This window comes from Amblyraja radiata, chromosome 6 (genome assembly GCF_010909765.2).
Source record: "Amblyraja radiata isolate CabotCenter1 chromosome 6, sAmbRad1.1.pri, whole genome shotgun sequence".
Lineage (NCBI taxonomy): Eukaryota > Metazoa > Chordata > Chondrichthyes > Rajiformes > Rajidae > Amblyraja > Amblyraja radiata.
In genome coordinates, this window is record NC_045961.1 from 52,046,573 (window position 1) to 52,067,425 (window position 20,853).

Sequence of the window (20,853 nt, forward strand, 5' to 3'; positions counted from 1 at the left end):
CAGGGGCTGGGGCTGCTTCTATGGGTGAGAAGCCAGTATTTTTTGAAATATTGGGGGGGGGCTGCGGCATCACACTCACATTAACCACCCCCAAACACACAGGTGGGGGGAGGGTGGGGTGAGAAGAGGGGAGGGAGGGGAGAGGAGGAGGAGGAAACGGGACAGATTTTGGAGATAAAGGAGAGCGGGGTAGGGGGTGAGAGAGGGGGATGGGGAGAGAGATGTGGGGGAGGGAGGGATGGGGAGGGAGGGGAAGAGGGAGGGAGGGGGAGAGGGGTGGGGGGAGAGAGGGGAAAGAGTGGGGAGGGAGAGTGGAGGGGGTGGGGGGAGAGAAGTGGAAGAGTGGGGAGGGAGGAGGAGAGGGGTAGGGGGAGTGATGGAAGACGGACAGTGGGATAGGGGAAGGGGGCGGGGGGAGAGAGGGAAGGGGGTGGGGGAGAGAGGGATGGGAGAGGGAGAGGGGTGAGGAGAGGGAGGGGGGAGGAGAGAAGGGGGAGAGAAGTGGAAGAGTGGGGAGGGAGGGTAGAGGGAGGAGGGGTAGAGGGGTAGCGGGAGTGGTGGAAGAGGGACGGGGGAGTGGTGGAAGAGGAACAGAGGGGTAAGAGGAAGGGGTGGGGGAGAGAGGGAAAGGGAGGGGAAGAGAGAGGGGTGGGGGAGGGAGAGGGGTGGGGTAAGGGGAGAGAAGTGGAAGAGTGGGGGGGAGGGGTAGGGGGAGTGGTGGAAGAGGGACAGAGGGGTAGGGGAAGGGGGCGGGGGGAGAGAGGGAAGGGGGTGGGGTAGAGAGGGAGGGGGGGGTGGGGGAGAGGGATGGGTGGGAGAGGGAGAGGGGTGAGGAGAGGGAAACATAGAAACATAGAAATTAAGTGCAGGAGTAGGCCATTCGGCCCTTTGAGCCTGCACCACCATTCAATATGATCATGGCTGATCATCCAACTCAGTATCCTGTACTTGCCTTCTCCCCATATCCCCTGATCCCTTTAGCCACAAGGGCCACATCTAACTCCCTCTTAAGTTCCGATTGGGCATATGTGAACATTGGGCATTGTGACATCACACAATGGAACGTTCACCAGGGGCTGGGGCTCCTGCAAAGGCATATGTAAATGAATCCATTCCGATTGGACATCTGTGAGCATTGGGCATTGTGACATCACACGATGGAACGTTCACCAGGGGCTGGTGCTGCTTCTATGGGTGAGAAGCCAGTTTATTTTTGAAATATTGGGGGGGGAAGGATTTGATTAAAAACGTGTACTTAAACACGACGAAATGTAATGAGGAGCGGATACTTAGAAAGAAAAGTGAAATCTCTACTGAAATGGAAAAGATGTCGGCGATTCTGCATCTGGTTTCGGAGTTGTAGTGAATCAAAGGAAGAAATGCAGCCAGCAGCCGTCCATGTAAATGGATCCATTCCGATTGGACATCTGCGAGCATTGGGCATTGTGATTGGACATCTGCGAGCATTGGGCATTGTGACATCACACGATGGAAACGAATCAAAAGGAAGAAAGGCAGCCGGACGGACGGCAGGCGACGGGCACACAGTTTTATATATTAGATAGATAGATATTCCTGGGTGGGTGAGTAACTAATCGCTCCAATGCCAACAGCATCCACATTCACACATGCTAATTGGATCTCAACAAAAACAATTATCTTCAGACTGAGTGCGGTAGTTACATGAATCCTCTCTGCCATAATTACTCAGGGCTTCCATGAAAATAGACAACTAAAAAAACCCGACAGATAATAAAGTTACAAAAGGGAAGGGTTCAAATGAGGTTTCAGTAGGCCACTAAGCAAGTGAAACTTGGGACCTGATAAAATAATAATTCTTGTATTATTTTTGTAACAGATTAAAAACTTCCTTTGGGATAATCAGTCTGTAGAAGATCAACGAACCATGGCGAATATTTTCCATGATTACAGCCATGTTTGCACACATCCACTCTGGATTAATAATTCAGATCACCTATCTGAACTCTTACAACTTACTTTTCAAATGTTGAGGACATTAAAAAGAATATAAGCTGCTCACGAAAAATTCACATTATAATTAAAGTGCCATGAGTATCCATTTTAATCAAAGTTATTGCATGGATTTTTGCAAGAGTGCATGAATACATTAACTTCGAATTAACTTCATTAATTGTTTACTTCAAAATTATGGCCCTATAGAGTAGGTTTAGTTTTAGTATTATTATTGTTAATAGTATTATTATTTTAGTTTTAGTATTATTATTACCAAGGTACAGTGAAATCTTTGTTTTGCAGGCTATCCAAACAGATCAGATATACCATTCATTGATCCAATTAGTTCAAACACAGTACAATAGGGAGAGATACAGAGTGCAAAATATAGTTTTCAGCAGCTACACATAAACATACATTACCCACCTGTGAATCATTGCTTTAATATGGTTTTTCTGCCACTGAAGAATTTAGACTTTACCAATCTGTTTTCTGTTTTTCAAGTTATCTTACCTGTATTTGAGATGTGCTTCCAAGTCACAGCGCTGCATTACTTCGTGACAATTATTTTCAAAGGGACAGGACACCAGGAGTTTATCGAGAAGTTTGTGAACAAGAATGCTGGATTTTTTGCACAAGTTAAAGTGAAGCTGTTTGCGGTCTAATGGACAGAAGTCCTTCTGTCTCAAAAAATTCTGGAGGCACTTATAGCAAAATGTATGTCCACAGGGTGTATCCAGTGGCTGCAACAACGGCTGGAGACAAATATGGCAGACGAGGTCATCATCCACTTCATGTTGGTAATTGTACAGATGATTCTCTCGAGTCCAGTGCTGCTGACCACATGCAAAACATAATGGGTTTACAGTGGACTCCTGCTCCACTACATCAGTGTCACCATTGGTAGTACTCATGGTAACTAAATTTGGCACAGCTATCAGTTATTCGTCTAGTCATCAGTTCATGGTCAGATATTCACATTAAATCTACCCTTGTCCCAGCAATCCCAGAGCCTCATTGTTCTGTGGGGGAAGAAAAAAATCATAACGTTAATTTTCAACAACGCATAGCTTCCTTATTCAATTATTTTGACCATATTCATTTACTAAGGAAGATAAATTTATGGGGGTCAGACATGAATGCTTTCATTAAAGAATAAAAACATTTAAAGGTGATCTCTCAATGGATGCATTGCTCTTGCTGACATCCAAGTACCTTACCATTCTCTTCAAGGGGTCTAATATGGAATTGTGTGGAGAATTAAGCAAAATTGTACTTGCTTCATGGAGGATTTTATTACTGTCTGGCTATCAGTAGGTGTGGGGAAGTGAAAACATGTGGGCAAATAGTCATAGAATTACATCATAAGTATAGGTTGAAGAGATGAAGAGATGGTATCATAAATCTGGTGGCATCACTATCCTTTATCTTGCACATCCTGTACATTGTGTCTGGTTCATATAGTCTTCTGCACCTCCTCGGCACAGAGTGGCACAAAAGATCTTCTGCTGATCACTTCTACAAGGATTGCAATTTAAAAAAAATAATGCATTTACAGTTATTTTTTAACTGAGGGGGGGGGAGAGGGGGGGGGGGGAAGAGAGGAGAGAGGGGGTGAAGGGGGGAGAGAGAGGAGGGGGAAGAGAGGGCCGCTGCCCCGAGACTGCTGAACAAAGATCCTATAGCAGAACGGAGTTATAGAATCTTTGTTCTGCAGAACTTTCTCGATCTTTCTGCGCCTTTAATCCACAGCGGCGGGGGGGGGGCGGGGCCAGGAGGCAGATGGGCCTGGATTGGTGGGCATGTGGGCATTGTGATGTCAGCAGCTGGCAAGCGACGATTATATTTTAAAAAGTGAGTTTTGTGAACAACTTTATTCAAAATCTGGGGAAATAATCGACTGAATTTAACGAGGAGTGTATTTATATCGTAAGTTAAATCCCAACCGAAATTGTATTAAATCCCTACATCTCCGCGTTTTTGCGTCTGGTTTTCGAGGAGATAAGTTTCAAAGGCAAAATGACATACCCCCCCCCCACACACACACAGTTTTAATAGACGCAACATGCGGTGGGGGCAGGCGGGGGGGGGGGAGCGGCATGTGGCGTCACACACACTAACTACCACCCCGCACACATGCTGACTACCCCCCTTGATAATATATTAATATTATTAATTTGCTCATTTTACCCCAGAACCGCCCTATCCACTGACGCATAGCCCCCAACTCGCAGGTGCGTCTAGAGAGGGGGGGGGGGGTAGAGAGTGAGGGCAGAGAGAGAATGGGGAGCGACATAGAGGGAGAGGGGGATGGAGGGGAGGGTGGGTGGGGGAGGGGGGAGGGTGGGGGAGGAGGGGAGAGGGAGATGGAGCGAGAGTGGGGAGGGGGAGATGGTGAGAAAGTGGGGAGGAGAGATGGGGAGAGAGTGGGGAGGGGTGGAGAGGGGAGGGGGAAGGGAGAGAGAGGGGGGTGAGGATGGGGGAGGGGAGGAGAGCGGGCAGGGTGAAGGGTGAGACAGGGGTAGCGGAAGGGGGTGGTAGAGGGGGGAGGAGAGGAAGGGTGGGTGAGGGGGGTAGAGAGGGGTGGGGGAAGGGGAGGGGAGAGGGGAAGAGGGGGAGGTGAGAGGAGAGGGGGAGGGGAAGGAAGATGGGGAGGGGAGAGGTGGAGAGAGAGTTGAGGGGAAGAAAGAAGAGAGGGAGAGAGTGGAGGGGAGAGAGAGGGGGGGGGGAGAGAGAAGGGGGAGAGAGAATGGGGGAGTGGGGGAAAGGCACGGGGGTGAAAGGGAGGGAGGGAGGGGGAGAGATCTCCCACCCCTGTCCCATTGTGATTGGACATCTGTGAGGTGGCACTGTGACTCATGCAGCAGTTTGATTTTAAAATTTACTCCCTCCCTCCCCCCCTCCACACACACACACACACACACAGCGGGTCCGATTTAAGCTGTCAATGAAGACAGCAAATTTTTTTTTTTTAAACTGTCTGAAATTAAAAGTTAATGTTAAGAATTAGTGATGTTAAGTGACAAATAATTAAATTAATTTCAATGAAAACCAATGGAATCTAAAACATGGCAGACTGGGGGGGGGGGGGGGGAAGCAGACAGTTGGGCCAGGTGCAAAGGCATTGTGAGGTCAGCAGCTGGGCAACCTTAATATTTTTTTTAAATGTCAGTTTGGTGATAAATTTTAGTAAATATCTCTGGAAATAATCGACCAAATTTATAGAGGATTGGATTTTTGAAATCATACGGAAATTTTCTTCCTGAAGATGTAAAAATGTCACTGTTATTGTAACGCCAGCAGCTGGGCAGCGGTCAGATTTTTAATAAAAGTCAGATTGGTCAACAATTTTAATAAAAAAGTCGGGAAAATAATGTACCAAATGTACAGAGGAGTGGATTTCTAAAATTCTAAAGGAAAATCTCTACTGAAATATGTACAATTTTCTCCGTTTCGGCATCTGGTTTTCGAGGAGATACGTTTCAAAGGCAAAATGACACACACACACACACACACACACACACACAGAGTTTTAATAGATACTAGACCAAATGCAGACCCGTTGACCAAGTGCAGACCCGTCTGTTCCCCCAACGTGCGGTTGAGGAAGGGGGGGGGGGCGGCATGCGGCGTCACACACATTATGCACCCCCCCAAACACACTAACTACCCCCCCGCACACACGCTAACTACCCCCCTTGTTAATATATTATTATTAATTTGCTCCTTTTACCCCATAATCGGTCTATCTACTGACGCATAGCCCCCAACTCGCAGGCGCGTTTAGAGAGGGAGGGGGGTAGAGAGTGAGGGCAGAGAGAGAAGGGGGGGGGAGAGGGAGGGAGGGAGGAGGAGAGGGGGAGGGGGAGGGGGGAGAGGAGGGAGGGGGGAGAGGAGGGAGGGGGGAGAGGAGGGAGAGGGAGAGGAGGGAGGGGGAGAGGAGGGAGGGGAGGGGAGAGAGGGAGGGGGACAGGGAGGGGGGGACAGAGAGGGGGGGAACAGGGAGGGGGGGACAGGAAGGGGGGACAGGAAGAGGGAGGAACAGGGAGGAACAGGGAGGGGGGTGACAGGAAGGGGGGGAACTGCCTCACGGCATTACTTTGCAGTAAATTAGTACGAGTACTGCTGCTGCAAATATTTGAATGGTCCCGAGTCTCAATCAAATGCAATCACATGTTTGAGCATTTTCAATACCGTGTTTACACTGTGAAATGCCTTTACATTCTCACAGTTTGCTATTTGAGCATTTTAATGATTACTGTAGGTGTAATTCACTTGTTCTTTCTATTTAGAGAAAAAGCTTGAATACCTTCAGTTGATAAAGGATTGAGTGATCTAAATGCGTAATTCAACCACATTTTGCTAACATTCATCAAGCCCTACACTTAGTCATCTAAACTCTTGACTTACAATTCCTTCCATAGTAACTACAGTTTAAGTCTTATCAAGAGTACAATGTGTATCAATGTTTGATGTACACCCAATGCATGTACTAGTCACAATAAATAGATTAGTCTTTAAGTGACAAATCGTGATTTATGCCTCACACTCTGAGTGAATCATATTGCTGTTCTATATTCTATGTTGCGGAGATAACATTAATGATATTTTTCCAGTGGTTCTGTAGTAGTTAGTGCAAGTCTCAGAAATGTACAAGAGGGCAAGCATCATAGCTGCCCTGCACACTGCAAGTCTTCGAATTGAGGTCTAAATTATCAAACACCAACAAGGATAGAACAATCATCATGGGATATTTCAAACTACATAGTAATTGGACAAATCAAATTAGCAGTATTAGTGTGGATGACAAATTCATGGAGTGTATAACAGATTTTTTTTTTAAATCGGTATGTTGAGGACCAATGAAGAATCAGACTAGCGTAATGAGAAAGGTTTAATTGAGGATTTGGTAGTCAAAGGGTCTTTAGGGAGTAGTGATCATAATCAGTTTGAATTTTATATAAAAATTCAAAACAATTTGCTCCATCAGAAACTATGATCTTCAATCTGAATAAAACAAACTATAAGGCATGATGTATTATTAGTTGGCTATGTCAACTGAGAAATTACATAACAAAACATGGACAACCTTTAAATAAATCATACATAGTTTACAAGTCATATACTATACATCCCTCCAATACACAAAAAAAATAATAAGAGAAATGTCCAACTATGGATTTCAAGTGGAGTTCACAATATTCTATCAAAATGAATTTAATGTAGCTGACAGAGGCAGCAAGGTTGAGGACTGGAAAAAATCAGCAAAGGGTAACCATGGCTGCGAGAAGAAATAGGATAGTAGATAAGAGTCATAATCTAGAAACATTACAATATTGTAAAAGCTTCATTAGAAATGGAAAATAGAAAAATGTACATAGAGTTAAGCCCCTGTCCCACTTAGGAGACCTAAACAGCAACGTCTGGTGACCTTGCCCGCCACACAAGGTATCCATGAGGTCACCGGGGGTTTTGGTCACTCTCCCTAATGGTCGAAAGTGGTTTCCGCATGGTCGAGGCTTCATCTAGGTTGCTATTTTTTCATTATGATTAAAACCGGTCTAGACTAAAAATATGTTCAAGAAGGAACTGCTGATGCTGGAAGATCGAAGGTACACAAAATTGCTGGAGAAACTCAGCGGGTGCAGCAGCATCTATGGAGCGAAGGAAATAGGTGACGTTTCGGGCCGAAACCCTTCTTGAGACTGATGGGGGGTTGCCGTTTTAAAAATCGATAGTTTTTTAGTCGCAGGTCTAGTCGAAGCCGGTTTTCTTCATAGTCGAGGAAGGTTTTCAACATATGCATGCGTGGGTGGTGGTAGGAGGTTGCAGGTCACCTCGACCTTGATTTTTTTTTGGGTGGCGGGCAAGATCACCAGAGGTTGCTGTTTCGGTCTCCTAAGTGGGACAGGGGCTTTAGTGTGCGTCTCTTAAAGACTAAAGCAGGAAATATGAAAAATAAAGAAATGAATAGGAAAATACACATATATTGTGTTTCTTTACTGATGCAGATACAACATATCTCGGTCGCAGTGGGGACCTTCAAGTGTAAACGGCAATAATGAGTTCAAAGAAATTTAGCATTTGTAAAACATTAGTATTTAAGAAATGAATGAGATTGAAAAGCAAAAAAAACCCTGATGACCTGGATAAGTGTGTTCTGAAGGAAGTAATCATGGAGATAATGGATGCATGATAGACTACTTTCAAAATTCCGCACATTCCAGAATGGCTTCCTCATGTTGGAGGATAGATATTTGTGACCCCATTATTTTTTTTTAAAGTCGGAGACAAAGATGGAAATGGGGACGTGTGAATCAATGAGCCTGATGTCAGTATTGAGGATAATATTGGAAACTATTTTTAAATAACAGGACACTTAATAAATAATAGTAGGACCAGGATGATTCAAAGTGGATTTATTAAAGGGAAATCATATTTGACAAGTCAGTGAGAGTTCTTTTACTGATCATTTCACTTAGATTGTCACTGGCAGATTAGATAAGCACAAACCAGTTGATGGGGAGTATTTGGATGTACAAATTATTTGGAAGTTTTCAATAAGGTGCTACAAAATAGATCATTAAACAAAATTAAGGGTCCATGGTATTATGGATAATATACTGGCATCAGCTGATGACTGATGATGATTGACAAGCAGAAAATAGAGAGTAGGAATAAATGGGTCATGTTCAGCCAAGGGATGTCACAGAGACTGGTGCTGGCGGTCCATCTGTTCAAAATCGGCATCAATAACTTGGATGAAATCAAATATAATATATACAAGTTCGCTGATGATGAAGTGTGTGTGAGTGTATGGGCCATGATGCAGACACAAAGAAAGTTCTGATACATATGGACAAGTTTAGTAAATAGGCATGTGCACAGTAGATGGAATGTGATGTGGAAAAATGTGAGGCTAAAAGAATGCAGGTGTATTTGTCCCTAAATCACTAAAAGTTAACATGCATCCTCAAAATAAGATGCAGGCCCTTCAAGACAGGAATGGATAGAGCTTTATGCTCATGGGAACAATATACAGAAAATGTGCCAATCTCAGTGTCATTTCTTTTTTAGTTATCTGTTATCATTTTAGACAGCATAAGAGGCAATGACAAGTTAAAAGCAAATGCTCACAGAGGTAGAAATGTTGGGATCTACCCAGCCTCCTTTTTTTCTGACCCACTGCTAATAATATCGACCAATACTTGGGTTATAGCAAAGTACTTAAAAAAATTCTGCAAAAAGATGTGATGATGGATTAATTATTAATTATTCCCCAGTCTCTCTCCGAATGAGATAGGCTGCTGTGCTTTTGCACCCATTGTTTTCCATTCCTGATCAACAGGGATATTTAAACATGTCGTATAGTTGTAATATTTTATATAATATGTCTATTTTATATCAACAAAATTACAAGAAATAATCTAATGGAATATATTAAATAATCTGACAATTAGTACCTAGCTAAATTACGGGAACAACTCAAATAATTTTGGATGAGATGCGGAAAATAAAAATTGGGTCCTTGTTAATATTGACCAAATTAAAGATACTATAAAATGGAGGATCTTTGCATCTGCAAGGCCTGCTTGGCCTCTGTCTGTGGAAAGTTACAGGCTGTGAATGGCGCCAGTTAGTCTGAGCCCTAGATTGATATGCAGGATGGGGAAAGATCCAGATGTCCTCTTTATTGTTAAAATGTATGAGGACTTTGCAGAGGAGCTCAAAGGTGTTGCATTATCGGGATTGGTAGGCTGCAAAGGGATTGTAAATACTGTTATTAATGTTGCAGGATGTTTGTACTGCTGTTTGATGATTGGCTGAAGTGTGAAGCCTTGTTTGACCTATAAAAGGTAGTCCCCACGAGGATCGTTGTCGATCTTCTGGAAGGGTACTTGGGACTGTGACCTTTTGGAGGTATCTGAGGCTGAAGGGCTTGGAACCGAACCCGCGGTGGTTAGGTATTGTATAGGGGATTCGTCATTGTTTCAAAAAATAATGTTTAGTGTTCCAGTGCTCGACTCGGTGTTTGACTGAACTAGACTAAGGAGGGTAAGCTTTAGCACCCTTACTTTCATTAATTGTGATGAGTGGAAAGGGGGGAGGGGTGAATAGCTTCTTCTTCTTGCGTATGGCCTAAAGTTGTAGGACAACTTGTTCTATTTGATCTTATTTGATTGTGCATACCAGGTTGATTGTATTCGTCGAAACAGGGCGGACCACATGAAGGTTGCAATCTCCCACCCCGGTGGTGAATAGCTTAAACCACTTTAATATTTTATAGATAGACACAAAAAGCTGGAGTAACTCAGCGGGACAGGCAGCATCTCTGAAGGTAAATAATGGGTGACATTAAGGGTCAAGACCCTTCTTCAGACTGGTTAGGGATTAGGGAAACGAGAGATATTGACGATGATGTAGAGAGATAAAGACAAATATTTTTTAGACTTTTTTTAAAAACAATTCAATCATGCTTCAAATGGAGGCCTTTATCTGAGTAAACATTTATTTCCACTACGATTAATCCACTGGTTACAAAAGGGTTCTATTCCGAGGAACTGTTCGTTACCTGGATGTTTTGTAAGTCGGAAGTGAACAAAAACAATACATGGGAGAAGATCACAGAAACAGCTGTGATGGGAGAGCGGGCAGGCACAGGATGTGTACTCGCCAGCCAGCCTCATAGTTTCTATAGGTGAGCAAGTCAGCTCAGCGCACCCAGCTCTGCTTGGCTCGAGCCAGCTCGGATTGTTGTGGCCTGTGGGCTGGGGGATGGCGAGAAAGCAATGGGAACGCCACGTTCCCACTTGGCATAAGATGCATGTAGTCCCGTGGCAACCGGCAAATCCATCCACATCCATCCCTCCGGTCTCCCAAACGCCCAGGAAATACTTCCCAATACTCAAAAAACCTCACTGACATGTTCTGCCCCATACAGATCTCTGCACAGTTGGCACAGCAGTTCAAAGGTTCAACGGTTCAAAGGTTCTTTATTAGTCACATACACCAATTGGTGTAGTGAAATGCGTATTGCCATTGCAGCACCTAAAAAAACACTAATTCCGCTTTGGCAGCATACAGCTACACAGTCAGTTGAACTGGCTAATTCTAAAATCTCCGACTCACCAGTGAAGAAACTCTGCTATAAATTTAGGGAAGCTTAATTTGTTTCAAATAATTGTTGAGAAATTCTTTTAAAGTCGAGATTTCACAAGTCAGAACGTACCCGGAGATAGCCTATACTAATGTTGTGGGGCATTGCATGCTCACGGCTATAATCAAGGAATATGATTTGTTTCATTTGCAGGGCTTGCTGATGAAACAGAGGAGTCTAGCAATGGATGGGGGTGCATGGAAAACCTCTGGTTTAGCCAAATTGGAGACCGCACACTGCCAAAGCACAGCTAGTTCAGTGAATCTGATCCACTGAAGTATAAGCATTATATTGTAGATTTCTGCGCTAACACAGTTTGAAGAGCTTTAGACAGTATGCATTTCCTTCCCAATACCTCTTTTAGAAGGGGAACAAAAACTGCTTCACAAACATATCTAAATTTTTAAGTGGTACAGATGGATCACGAGACACAAGCATGGTCACATCAAGTTATATTGCGGCTTTGTTGCTCTGTCCAATGTTTCATTTCCAGAAAAGTGAATATTTCCCCTCTATTTTCAGCACTGGCAGTCATCGCACCGGTCTATCTATACAGATGATAATATGGTGCACCTCAAATGATTCCCAATAGCAAACATTGCTTTAACTGGCATTATTTTCACATTAAAAATCAACTTGTAAAAGTAGAATTGTACAAATAGTTCAGGGAGGCATGGTAACCAAATGATAATTTTATAGTATAGCAGTCCATTTGGTACACTGCTATACTATATACTATTCTTTGCTGAATCTCAATAAATGATTACCAATTATATTTGCCCCCTTCTTCTTAGATGCTCTTTCTTTCCACCCACATACCTTTACAAAGCAATACCTAATTTACCAATTTATTTTTTGTTTACCCAGGCTAGTTATATTTTCATTTCATAAGTATTGGCTTTTCCCAGTCAAAAATCTTATTAATTATTTTAATTTTTTGGTTTCATGCATAATTACCTTTTATTTTCCATTTTTTGGATGTTCCCCTAATAATTCTCTCTTGCCCACTTGTAATTCCTTTAGCAGATATACAGTTTAGTGCACTAATTAATAATATAAACCTTATTTGACTTAATAGTTTCAAATCTTTACTCCCTCTTAACACTGCAATGATTAGAATTACAGTACAGCATAAAATTATATATTTATAAACATTCAAATGTTAAGCTTAATGATAGATAATGCAGTATTTTAATGTGCTGCATCAGTTAAAAGGTACAGGTTCTCTCCATTAATTGGCAAATGCTAAGCATATGGTCCCTATGACTGTTCTACTGGGAAATATCCAATGATGATTTTTTTTAAATGGTGCAACACTTTTGCCTTAATTGCTTTGAAGCAACTGAAAAGGTCATTTACAAAGTAGCATTGGCCGACATAGATCGGAGGTATGATATTAAAATTACTTGAAAAGGGTAGAAGAGATAAATGTGCTGAACTTTAACTTCCCAAAATAATAGGAGTGATGGGGAAATGGGGTGGTGCAAGGAATACCAACAGGTGACAAACCCAGGATTACCTATATCCCATTTGTCAGAGCTATTGTACAAGTAATAAAACAAAAACTCAAAGTCTTTGGTGCATCCACAAACAGTCCATAATTCACAGTTGAGGTTAGCATTGTGTAGTGTTCAAGAGCTTGATGGATGTTCGAAAGCAGCCACTCTTGAACCTGGTGGTCAGAGTTTACATACTCCTATACCTTGGTAGGATGGTAGGAGTGAAATGAAAGTGTGGCCATGGCTTTGTGGGTTTTTGATGATACTGGCTGCCATTTTGAGGCAGAACCTCCTGTAGATCCCTTTGATGGTGGGGAGGTCCGTACGAACGAGGGATCGGATTTGTATCTCCCACTCTCTGTAATCTCCTTTGCTCCTAGACATTCAGGTTTCCAAGCCAGGCCATGATGCAACCAGTCAATATGTTTTCAACCATACACGTGTAGACGTTCAAGAGACTATTTGCCGACATACTAAATCTCCTCAATCTCTTAAGGTAATAGAGGCATTGATGGGCTTTCCTTATGATTGCATCAGTAAAGATCTTACAATTCAATTTCAGTTCCATTATGTAAAAGAACATTACATTTTACAATGAAGTTTCATGGATTCTGAAAATAATTGCAATAACACAAGCAAAGGAAGAAAAATGGACAATTGGCCATGGCTAAATTAAATGGATTAATACTGAACAACATGCTGGAGATTGTAAGCTGCTGCAGACATATAAAAATGGCTGTTATAGTGGGAAGAAGCCTGCCGCAAATACCAAGAAAGAAAAATTGAAGATCACCAGAGAGATGTGCAGCAGAGGTATGGTCTCTCACGCTGAGAGTCAGTACAGCAGGATTTTATTGACCTCATAAAAATCAGGGATAAAAAAATTAGCGAGTTTGGTATTCCAAAAAATGAAAGGAATCATGGGATTTGCCAAAGGTAGTAAGCTATAATGGTAAATAGATCTCAGCGCTATAGATACAGTGAGTATACTTTTGGTCCGATTTTTTGTCTTTTTTTAAGCTTCTATTTGTCATGGCTAATTCAAAGTACCAAGATATGAAGCTGGAAGATTATATATCATGGAAAGTCGATGCTTTGGAATTTCTTTTAGCGGAGACGGGGTTAAAAAAAACAGGAAGAAAAGCTGAACTTGCAGCTCTTGCTGTAACTGCAGCAGCCATGAGGATGCCTGTGCTGCCAAATGCAGGTGAAGAAAAAAGGAGCAATTTAAATCAGTACAAAGAACTCCTTAAAGTCTATTGAAAGTTATAGAAATCATACATTTAATTTCATTCCCCCCACCCTCAAGAAAAAAAATGCAATCATTTATTTCCATACATGAATATACTAAGGTCATTCATGTGCTGCACCTGTTGATCAGAGCCTTGCTCTACTGTGGAATGTAATTAGGAATGTAATTTAGCCTAACCTTATTCATACCTAATCGAATTTGAAGCATAAATGTTGCATTCAAGTGTAAGTTAAAAGACTCGCTACAGAATGCACCAGATTTCAAGCTTTCACCAGCTTAAGAACACCCAATCTATGTACAGCCTGCACATATGAATGAGCATTTGGGAGACCAGCAGGATGAATTTGATGGCTGCTGTCAGGGCTGCAGGTGACAGTTCTTGAAAAATGCAAAAACTTCCCACCGTGGGAGGACTCCCCCCTCCCACACCCTCCCCCCCTCGGTCCCTACGCTCCCTCGCAATTTCCCACTCTCAACTCTCACCCAATGATGGCAGCCCTGGGGATATATTTGTACAAAATCATGAGAGGAATAGATTGGGTAGATGCACAGTCTCTTGATGGGAGATAGGACAGGTTTAAGGTGAGGGGAAAAAGATTTAATAGAAACCTGAGGGGTAACCTTTTCACACAAAAGGTGGTGGGTATGAAACAAGCTGCCGGAGGAGGTAGTTGAGGCCGGGACCATTGTGATATTTAAGAAACATTTAGACAGGTACATGGACCCAAGGACGGGTTTAGACGGATATGGGCCAAATGCAGGCAGGTGGGACTAATGCAGATGGGACATATTGGCAGGTGTGGGCAAGTTGGATCAAAGGGCCTGTTTCCACACTATAAGACTCTATGACTCTCTATATCAGAAAGGTACACTATAAACGTTTCCCTTGGAGAAGCAGGATTTGTTCTCTCCATGAAGCAGAAGGTGCTTGAGAGGAGATTTCATATAGATGCACAAGACCATGTGGTGAGGAAGCTGAAAGTTAACATGACCATAGCCTTCAGGGGGGTAATCAGTCCAGACTTGAGATCATGGCCAAAGGTCATCTCACAACATTTCAAATCTCTGTGTTGGCAACCTTTGAAAACCTGAGCTTGGAAATACATTGCCCTGAAAGGTCCAAAGGCCCTCTTCTAGTATGCCCTTTGATGAGAGGAATGCCCTTGCCTCCTGCTCCAAACAGCTGAAGTACCATGAGTGACCACTTATAGACAGTGTCACCTCTAGTGCTGGAGTGGAGTGTTGCTAGCTGTGATACTACTAAAACTATGACTTGTTGGAAGCTCCCTTGTGTGAGGGTCATAGTTACAGTAGCTGTGAGTATCTTTCAGTTCTAGCTCATACTGAGCCATGCCTCCTCAAGGATCCCGCTGGAGATGTTTCCTTAGACGGCGAATGAAGCTTTCTAGAACCTGAAATGTCGCACCGGACAAGCAAAGCAAAATCTGATGGAGGAAGCAGGCACTCCAGAGGATAGGCACTAGATGACCCTGCACATGGAACTGAAATCAGACTGGAGACTGAAGAGATCCAGACTCCAATTATCTGGAACTCGTTCCTTATTACACCCAAAGGCCTGACAGGGAGATCCTTTGATCCCTGGCATTTGCGCATCACTGAACAAGACAACGTGGACGGGCCACGGAAATCCCCAAAATAAGGTGTGAATCACACGATGACCTATTTATGTCTGAGATTGTCATTATTCAAATAGCCATTGCACGAATACCTAAGCAGAGAAATACTGTAAAAGCACTTCCCGTTAGTTACAGCATAATCTTTGGGAGATGTTAGAGCAATCTGTAGACAGTTCTCAAGCTGCTTAATCTGGTCTCTTTATGTCAGATAAATACCCCTTTAAATGACAAATACAGAAAATACGAACAAAATGTGATTCCAATTGAGGCTGCATCTCCGAGCTCACATCACTAAGCCCAGAAATGGGTGCACTGCAAATAGTGGCATTGTTAAGTGTGTACTCGATAGCTGGAAAATGTCAACCATGGTTTGCTCACAGCAGTGCCCGGTTTCATTTTGTCACGGTCACAATGTCATCCAGAAATTATAACCAGCGTGACCACCTTTAGGTAAAACAGCAATTAATGCCTAAAAACCTGGCACTAATTCATCTACTTCCTTGGATTAGATCTGTAATTTACCAGGCAGCCAACAATACTGCATTTAATTGAGAGAAATGGTGAATAAATATTAATGCAGAAGATCAATTTCAGTAAAAGATGCGACATTCAAAGTATGGGGACTGCCGATTCAGTCTCTTAATTATAATTTTCACTTGTCCAATGTTGCTCCTCGCAATGCAATCAATTTACACAGAATTGGCCTTTATATCAATTGTGGCATTTGACTTTTTCATGCTAAATATAATGCTCATAACTGTTCGATTCATCAATTACTACAATAAAATAGTTACCTTTCCTACAAGCTCAACGGCTGCAACAATTTGGCAGAGCGCCAAAAAGGAAATTAGCGTAAGAGAAATTATACTCATCATTAACCAAGGAAGATTAGTGAAGGGATTAAATAATATTTCTGAGTGGTTTCTGTGCTTCTTGTTTTAATAAATGGTCCTTGATCATTGATGTGCTCACTGAATACCGCTTTGCAGGTGAGAAATCCAAAACATTTATTACTGTAATTAATTTTATAACGCTTCTAAATCAGATTAGTGTGGTTTCTAACATTACTATTTTTATAAAACAAATTCATGGTGCTTTGATACAGTACAAAATTACAAAAGATTCTGCAATTAAACTCTAGAATCCAACAACATTTTAGAACACTAAATAATTTTGTATTTTGCAGCATGATAATGCCTTAATGGGTTCTCTGGATTTTTGTTTGCAGTTTACAATTTAGCAAGTTAGCTGTTTTTCAATTTTAATCTAACAAACTGTGTGCAAATTAACTCCAATGCAGTTGCAACAGTATACAGGCTTTCACCAGCTTAAGAACACCCAATCTATGTACAGCCTGCACATATGAATGAGCATTTGGGAGACCAGCAGGATGAATTTGATGGCTGCTGTCAGGGCTGCAGGTGACAGTTCTTGACACTAACGGGACTTTTGCCACGTCAAACACAAGCGGAATACATTCCAGTTAACAGGTTGATGTTTATTTTGTGAATCCCATCTAGAAACGTGCCATCCAGGCCCAGTAGTGGTGTCCTTTTTATACCTATCAACAGCACTTAAAGGTTGACTGCTGTAAAATATTTTAAAATAATATTATTATTAGCCAGAGATAGACTCAGCTTCATTATTAAGAATGGCAAAACGATATTTAAAATGCTTCTGCAGACTATCTCTTCCTGTGGGACAACCCACCACTACAGGCATCCTCTGCCATATGAGAACATGGTTTGTGGACAAATTTTCGACATGAACAGTTCAGATGACAAACAGTTCTCAGTCACGGAACCCTGCCATACCTGGGGAGGAGCTACCAATGATATGGAACAATACTTTATCTTTGGTGCAGTTTCAAATTGGCCTTAAACAGAAACTATAATGGCAAGTTAAGAATTGATTTGATATATTGGCCTATCATCAAAAATGTAAATCAACAATACAAAGGCATTGGTTGCGAATGGAAAGTTATTTCACTGTTTAACCATAATATTCAGTTTGATAACTTTTGCAACAAATGGAAGAATTGAATTTTCGTATGTTTTGGTCTTTCTGTGAGCACCTCGGATTCATATGTCACATGAAAAATGAGCTCCTTCCAATATTTCCAAAAAAGACAATTCAAACTCATGCCACACTGTCCACCAATGGCATTTGGAAGATTTTCTATAATCTTCATGCTCTGAACAAAACTATATCAGTACAAAATTAGGGGCAATTCTACAGCCCAACACAATTTTACTTAATGATTGTAAAACAGTCAATGTTCACCATCATTGGAGCAAAACAAACCTGCTGATGCAGGAAATCTGAAACAAAACAGAAAATACTAAAAGCACTCAGCGGATCAATGATCCATAGTATGAGTTTGTATAGTAATTGACACAATCAGCAGGATCAATGGCCTCACATGAACAAATATTTTACAGTTAATTCTCATTGTAAGAATATGGGAAATTTTACAATGTGATGAATGAGAATAGCAATGGATTAATGTCGTAGCGTGCCACTTTTTTTCTTACCCTTGGGAGAGTTGAGACTGAATAACTCTACTCTAGTGAGATCTGTATGGTTAAAGTCTGCTGTGTGGGATCTCTTGTGGTTGAGTCATGACAAGGTGTGTGGCTGGGTTATTTGAAATGCTGCACTGTTCTTCTACGTTTTATGCCCCTGCTCTGTGTACACCCTCTATCGAGACATGCGTACAATGCTTTCCTGGGGCTACTTCAAATAGTCATGGGTCAGGGATTCCCTCGAGTTGGGTTGGCTGTAATTTTATCAAGTAGATTTTGAGAATGTCTTTAAATCTCTTGTCTTGATAGAGCTCAAAATAGAGTGCTTGTATGTTGGTTTTGGGGCCATTGCCAGACACATGATGGATGTGGAAAGCCCACAAGTGGTTGAGAATGATCAGAACTGTGGATGTTGGTTGGCCTGAGAGAGGACGCTGACATTGGTTTGCTTATCCTCTCAATTAATTTGGAGGACTTTATGGAGAAGTATTGTTTGCACGTTTTCAACGTTTTGAGGTGCCTGCTGTAGGATGTTCTTTTCTCTAAGAATAAAAGAGGACAGGAATCACTCTTGCTCTGTTGACCATAACCTTGGTGTTGGGTTTGAACTCTTACTCTTTGCACACTTTTATTCAGTTGCCATAGGCTATTATGGTACTCTGAATCCGTTGGTGAACTTTGTCATCCATATCTGCTTAACCTCAGTGGAGGCTCATGAGATACCGAAAGTGAGTGCTCTACAATTTTTTGGATCTGGTCTAAATCTATCCAAATCTAACAATTTCAGGTAACCATTCCTTTTGTTTGCTACCCCTCTCTGTCTCCCCATATATATGGCTATATCTCATTAGTTTCATTTTTTTGGAAACTTTATTGACAACTGTGGATTCCATCCCATCTGCGTTGGCTCTAATAATCCCCTCACCCCACAACATAAAGTGCTTTCTTACTTTAAATTATAACCATAAATTTCTAGGTGTTTTGCACTACCTTGTGATAACATTATCACGTGCTTAATCATCATGCAATTCTCACAAAGTTGCTGAATTTACAAAATAAATTTCATTAAATTTGCCATAGGAAGCCAAATCTAGTTATTTATAAAACCATTATCCTTTAACAATGTAATAACTTCTAATGATTAGTAATAACCTTCCTTATCTAGAACCCAATAGTAGTCAAGAGTGTTTTATTGTCCTATGTCCCAGATAGAACAATGAAATTCTTACTTGCAGCAGCACAACAGAATATGTAAACATAGTACACTGTAAACAATATGAATACGGAGTCGTGAATAGTTTTAAATGTACTCTCATTATTAATTCAATAGGGAGGTTTCACGGCAGTCGGGTCACGACCCATGACCCGTACTGTTGCTACGCTACTCCAAATGGAGTACACGCGATGAACTGCAGGTAAGCACTTACCATTGTTTCCAGCGTAGCGGGCCCGTTAAAACCCGCTGAAATTGTCAATTTTTGTGCTGTAAATAATTATGGAAATCGGGATAAGCGTGAGAGACATTTAGCCTACTTCAGAATTCCAAAAGTGAGGAGAAATGACGGTAGATAGAAGCGAGAGTTGAAGGGACAACAACAGCCAGTGCTTAGCTAACATTGGCCGTTTGCTCACTGCATTTCATCAACTAAGGCATTATTTGTGTTTTTTCTTGATTCCTTTGGCATCTAAAAAGTTTCAGAAGTGATAAATCTGGCTGTGAATTTTTTAAATCGCCCATGGTTCTCAATTGGGTTTTTACATACAAAATGAAAACGCATCTGAAGAAAAATTTACAGCCAGATTTATCACTTCTGAGACTTTTTAGATACCAAAGGAATCAAGAAAAAACACAAATAATGCCTTACTGTTGATGAAATGCAGTGAGCAAACGCGATAATTCCCAATATTTTCAATTCCGATATCTGCACAGCCAATGTTCACCAAGCACTTTAGCAGCTGTGGTCCCTTCAGCTCTGCTTCTCTTTACCTTCATTTCGCTTCACTTTTGGAATTCTGAAGTTGGGTACATGCCTCTCACACTTACCCCGACTTCCACAATTTTTTTCAGCACAAAAATTCAAAATTTTGGCGTTTTATAACAGGTAGGAAAGTACGCATTTCTTGCATTAATAACATATACCGGAAGTTACGGATATCCTCCAGATGGATTGAGCGGCTCCGTGCGTCAAGCCCTATGACCCAGTGACCTTACGTGCAACCCCCCTATAATTATTTCCGACCCTAAACTTATTTTTCTACATTCAGTTCACCTTCCTTCTTAACTCATCTCCCAATCACTCAACTATGTTGGTGCTAAATGCCCAAATACTCTACTGCGCCATTCTGAACTTGTACATTCAACAACATTCTTAATGACAAATTTTAATTGGATTATAGTGAATATGTAGTACAAAAGTATGTGAATCGGCACAACCTTTTCATGCCAGCATTTAAACTTCACTCAAGCTTCCTCCAGCCTTTCTTTATCAAACATCCACATTTGTTCAACTTCTCCTTATAGCTAATTCCCTCAGGCAGCATTCATGTGCCCTCTCCAAAGCATCCATATCATTCCTGTTAAGGGGTGACCAGAAATGCATTCTTTACTCCAAATGCAGCCGAACCAAAAGGTTTTATGAAGCTGCAACATGTCTTCCTGGTGAATGAAGGCAAGCATATCTTTACCTCTCTATCTACTTATGTTGCTGCTTTTATGGTGCTATGGACTTGGGCCCCAAATCGCTGTACATCATTGCAGTTAAGTCTTACCATTAACTATATACTTACCCCTTACATTTGATCTCCCAAA

The 20,853-nt window shown here is 41.7% G+C and overlaps 1 protein-coding gene across 3 annotated transcripts in view; it reads right to left on the reverse strand.

Annotated features, from left to right (window-relative positions):
* Positions 1–20,853, reverse strand: part of lnx2 (ligand of numb-protein X 2) — a 64,698-nt gene that overhangs the window by 41,527 nt on the left and 2,318 nt on the right. For all 3 annotated transcript variants that reach the window (XM_033022825.1, XM_033022826.1, XM_033022827.1), the window contains exon 2: positions 2,488–2,996. In XM_033022825.1, the coding sequence (XP_032878716.1) occupies positions 2,488–2,888 (401 nt within the window). In that variant the 5' untranslated portion in view covers positions 2,889–2,996. The remainder of the gene's footprint in view (positions 1–2,487; positions 2,997–20,853) is intronic.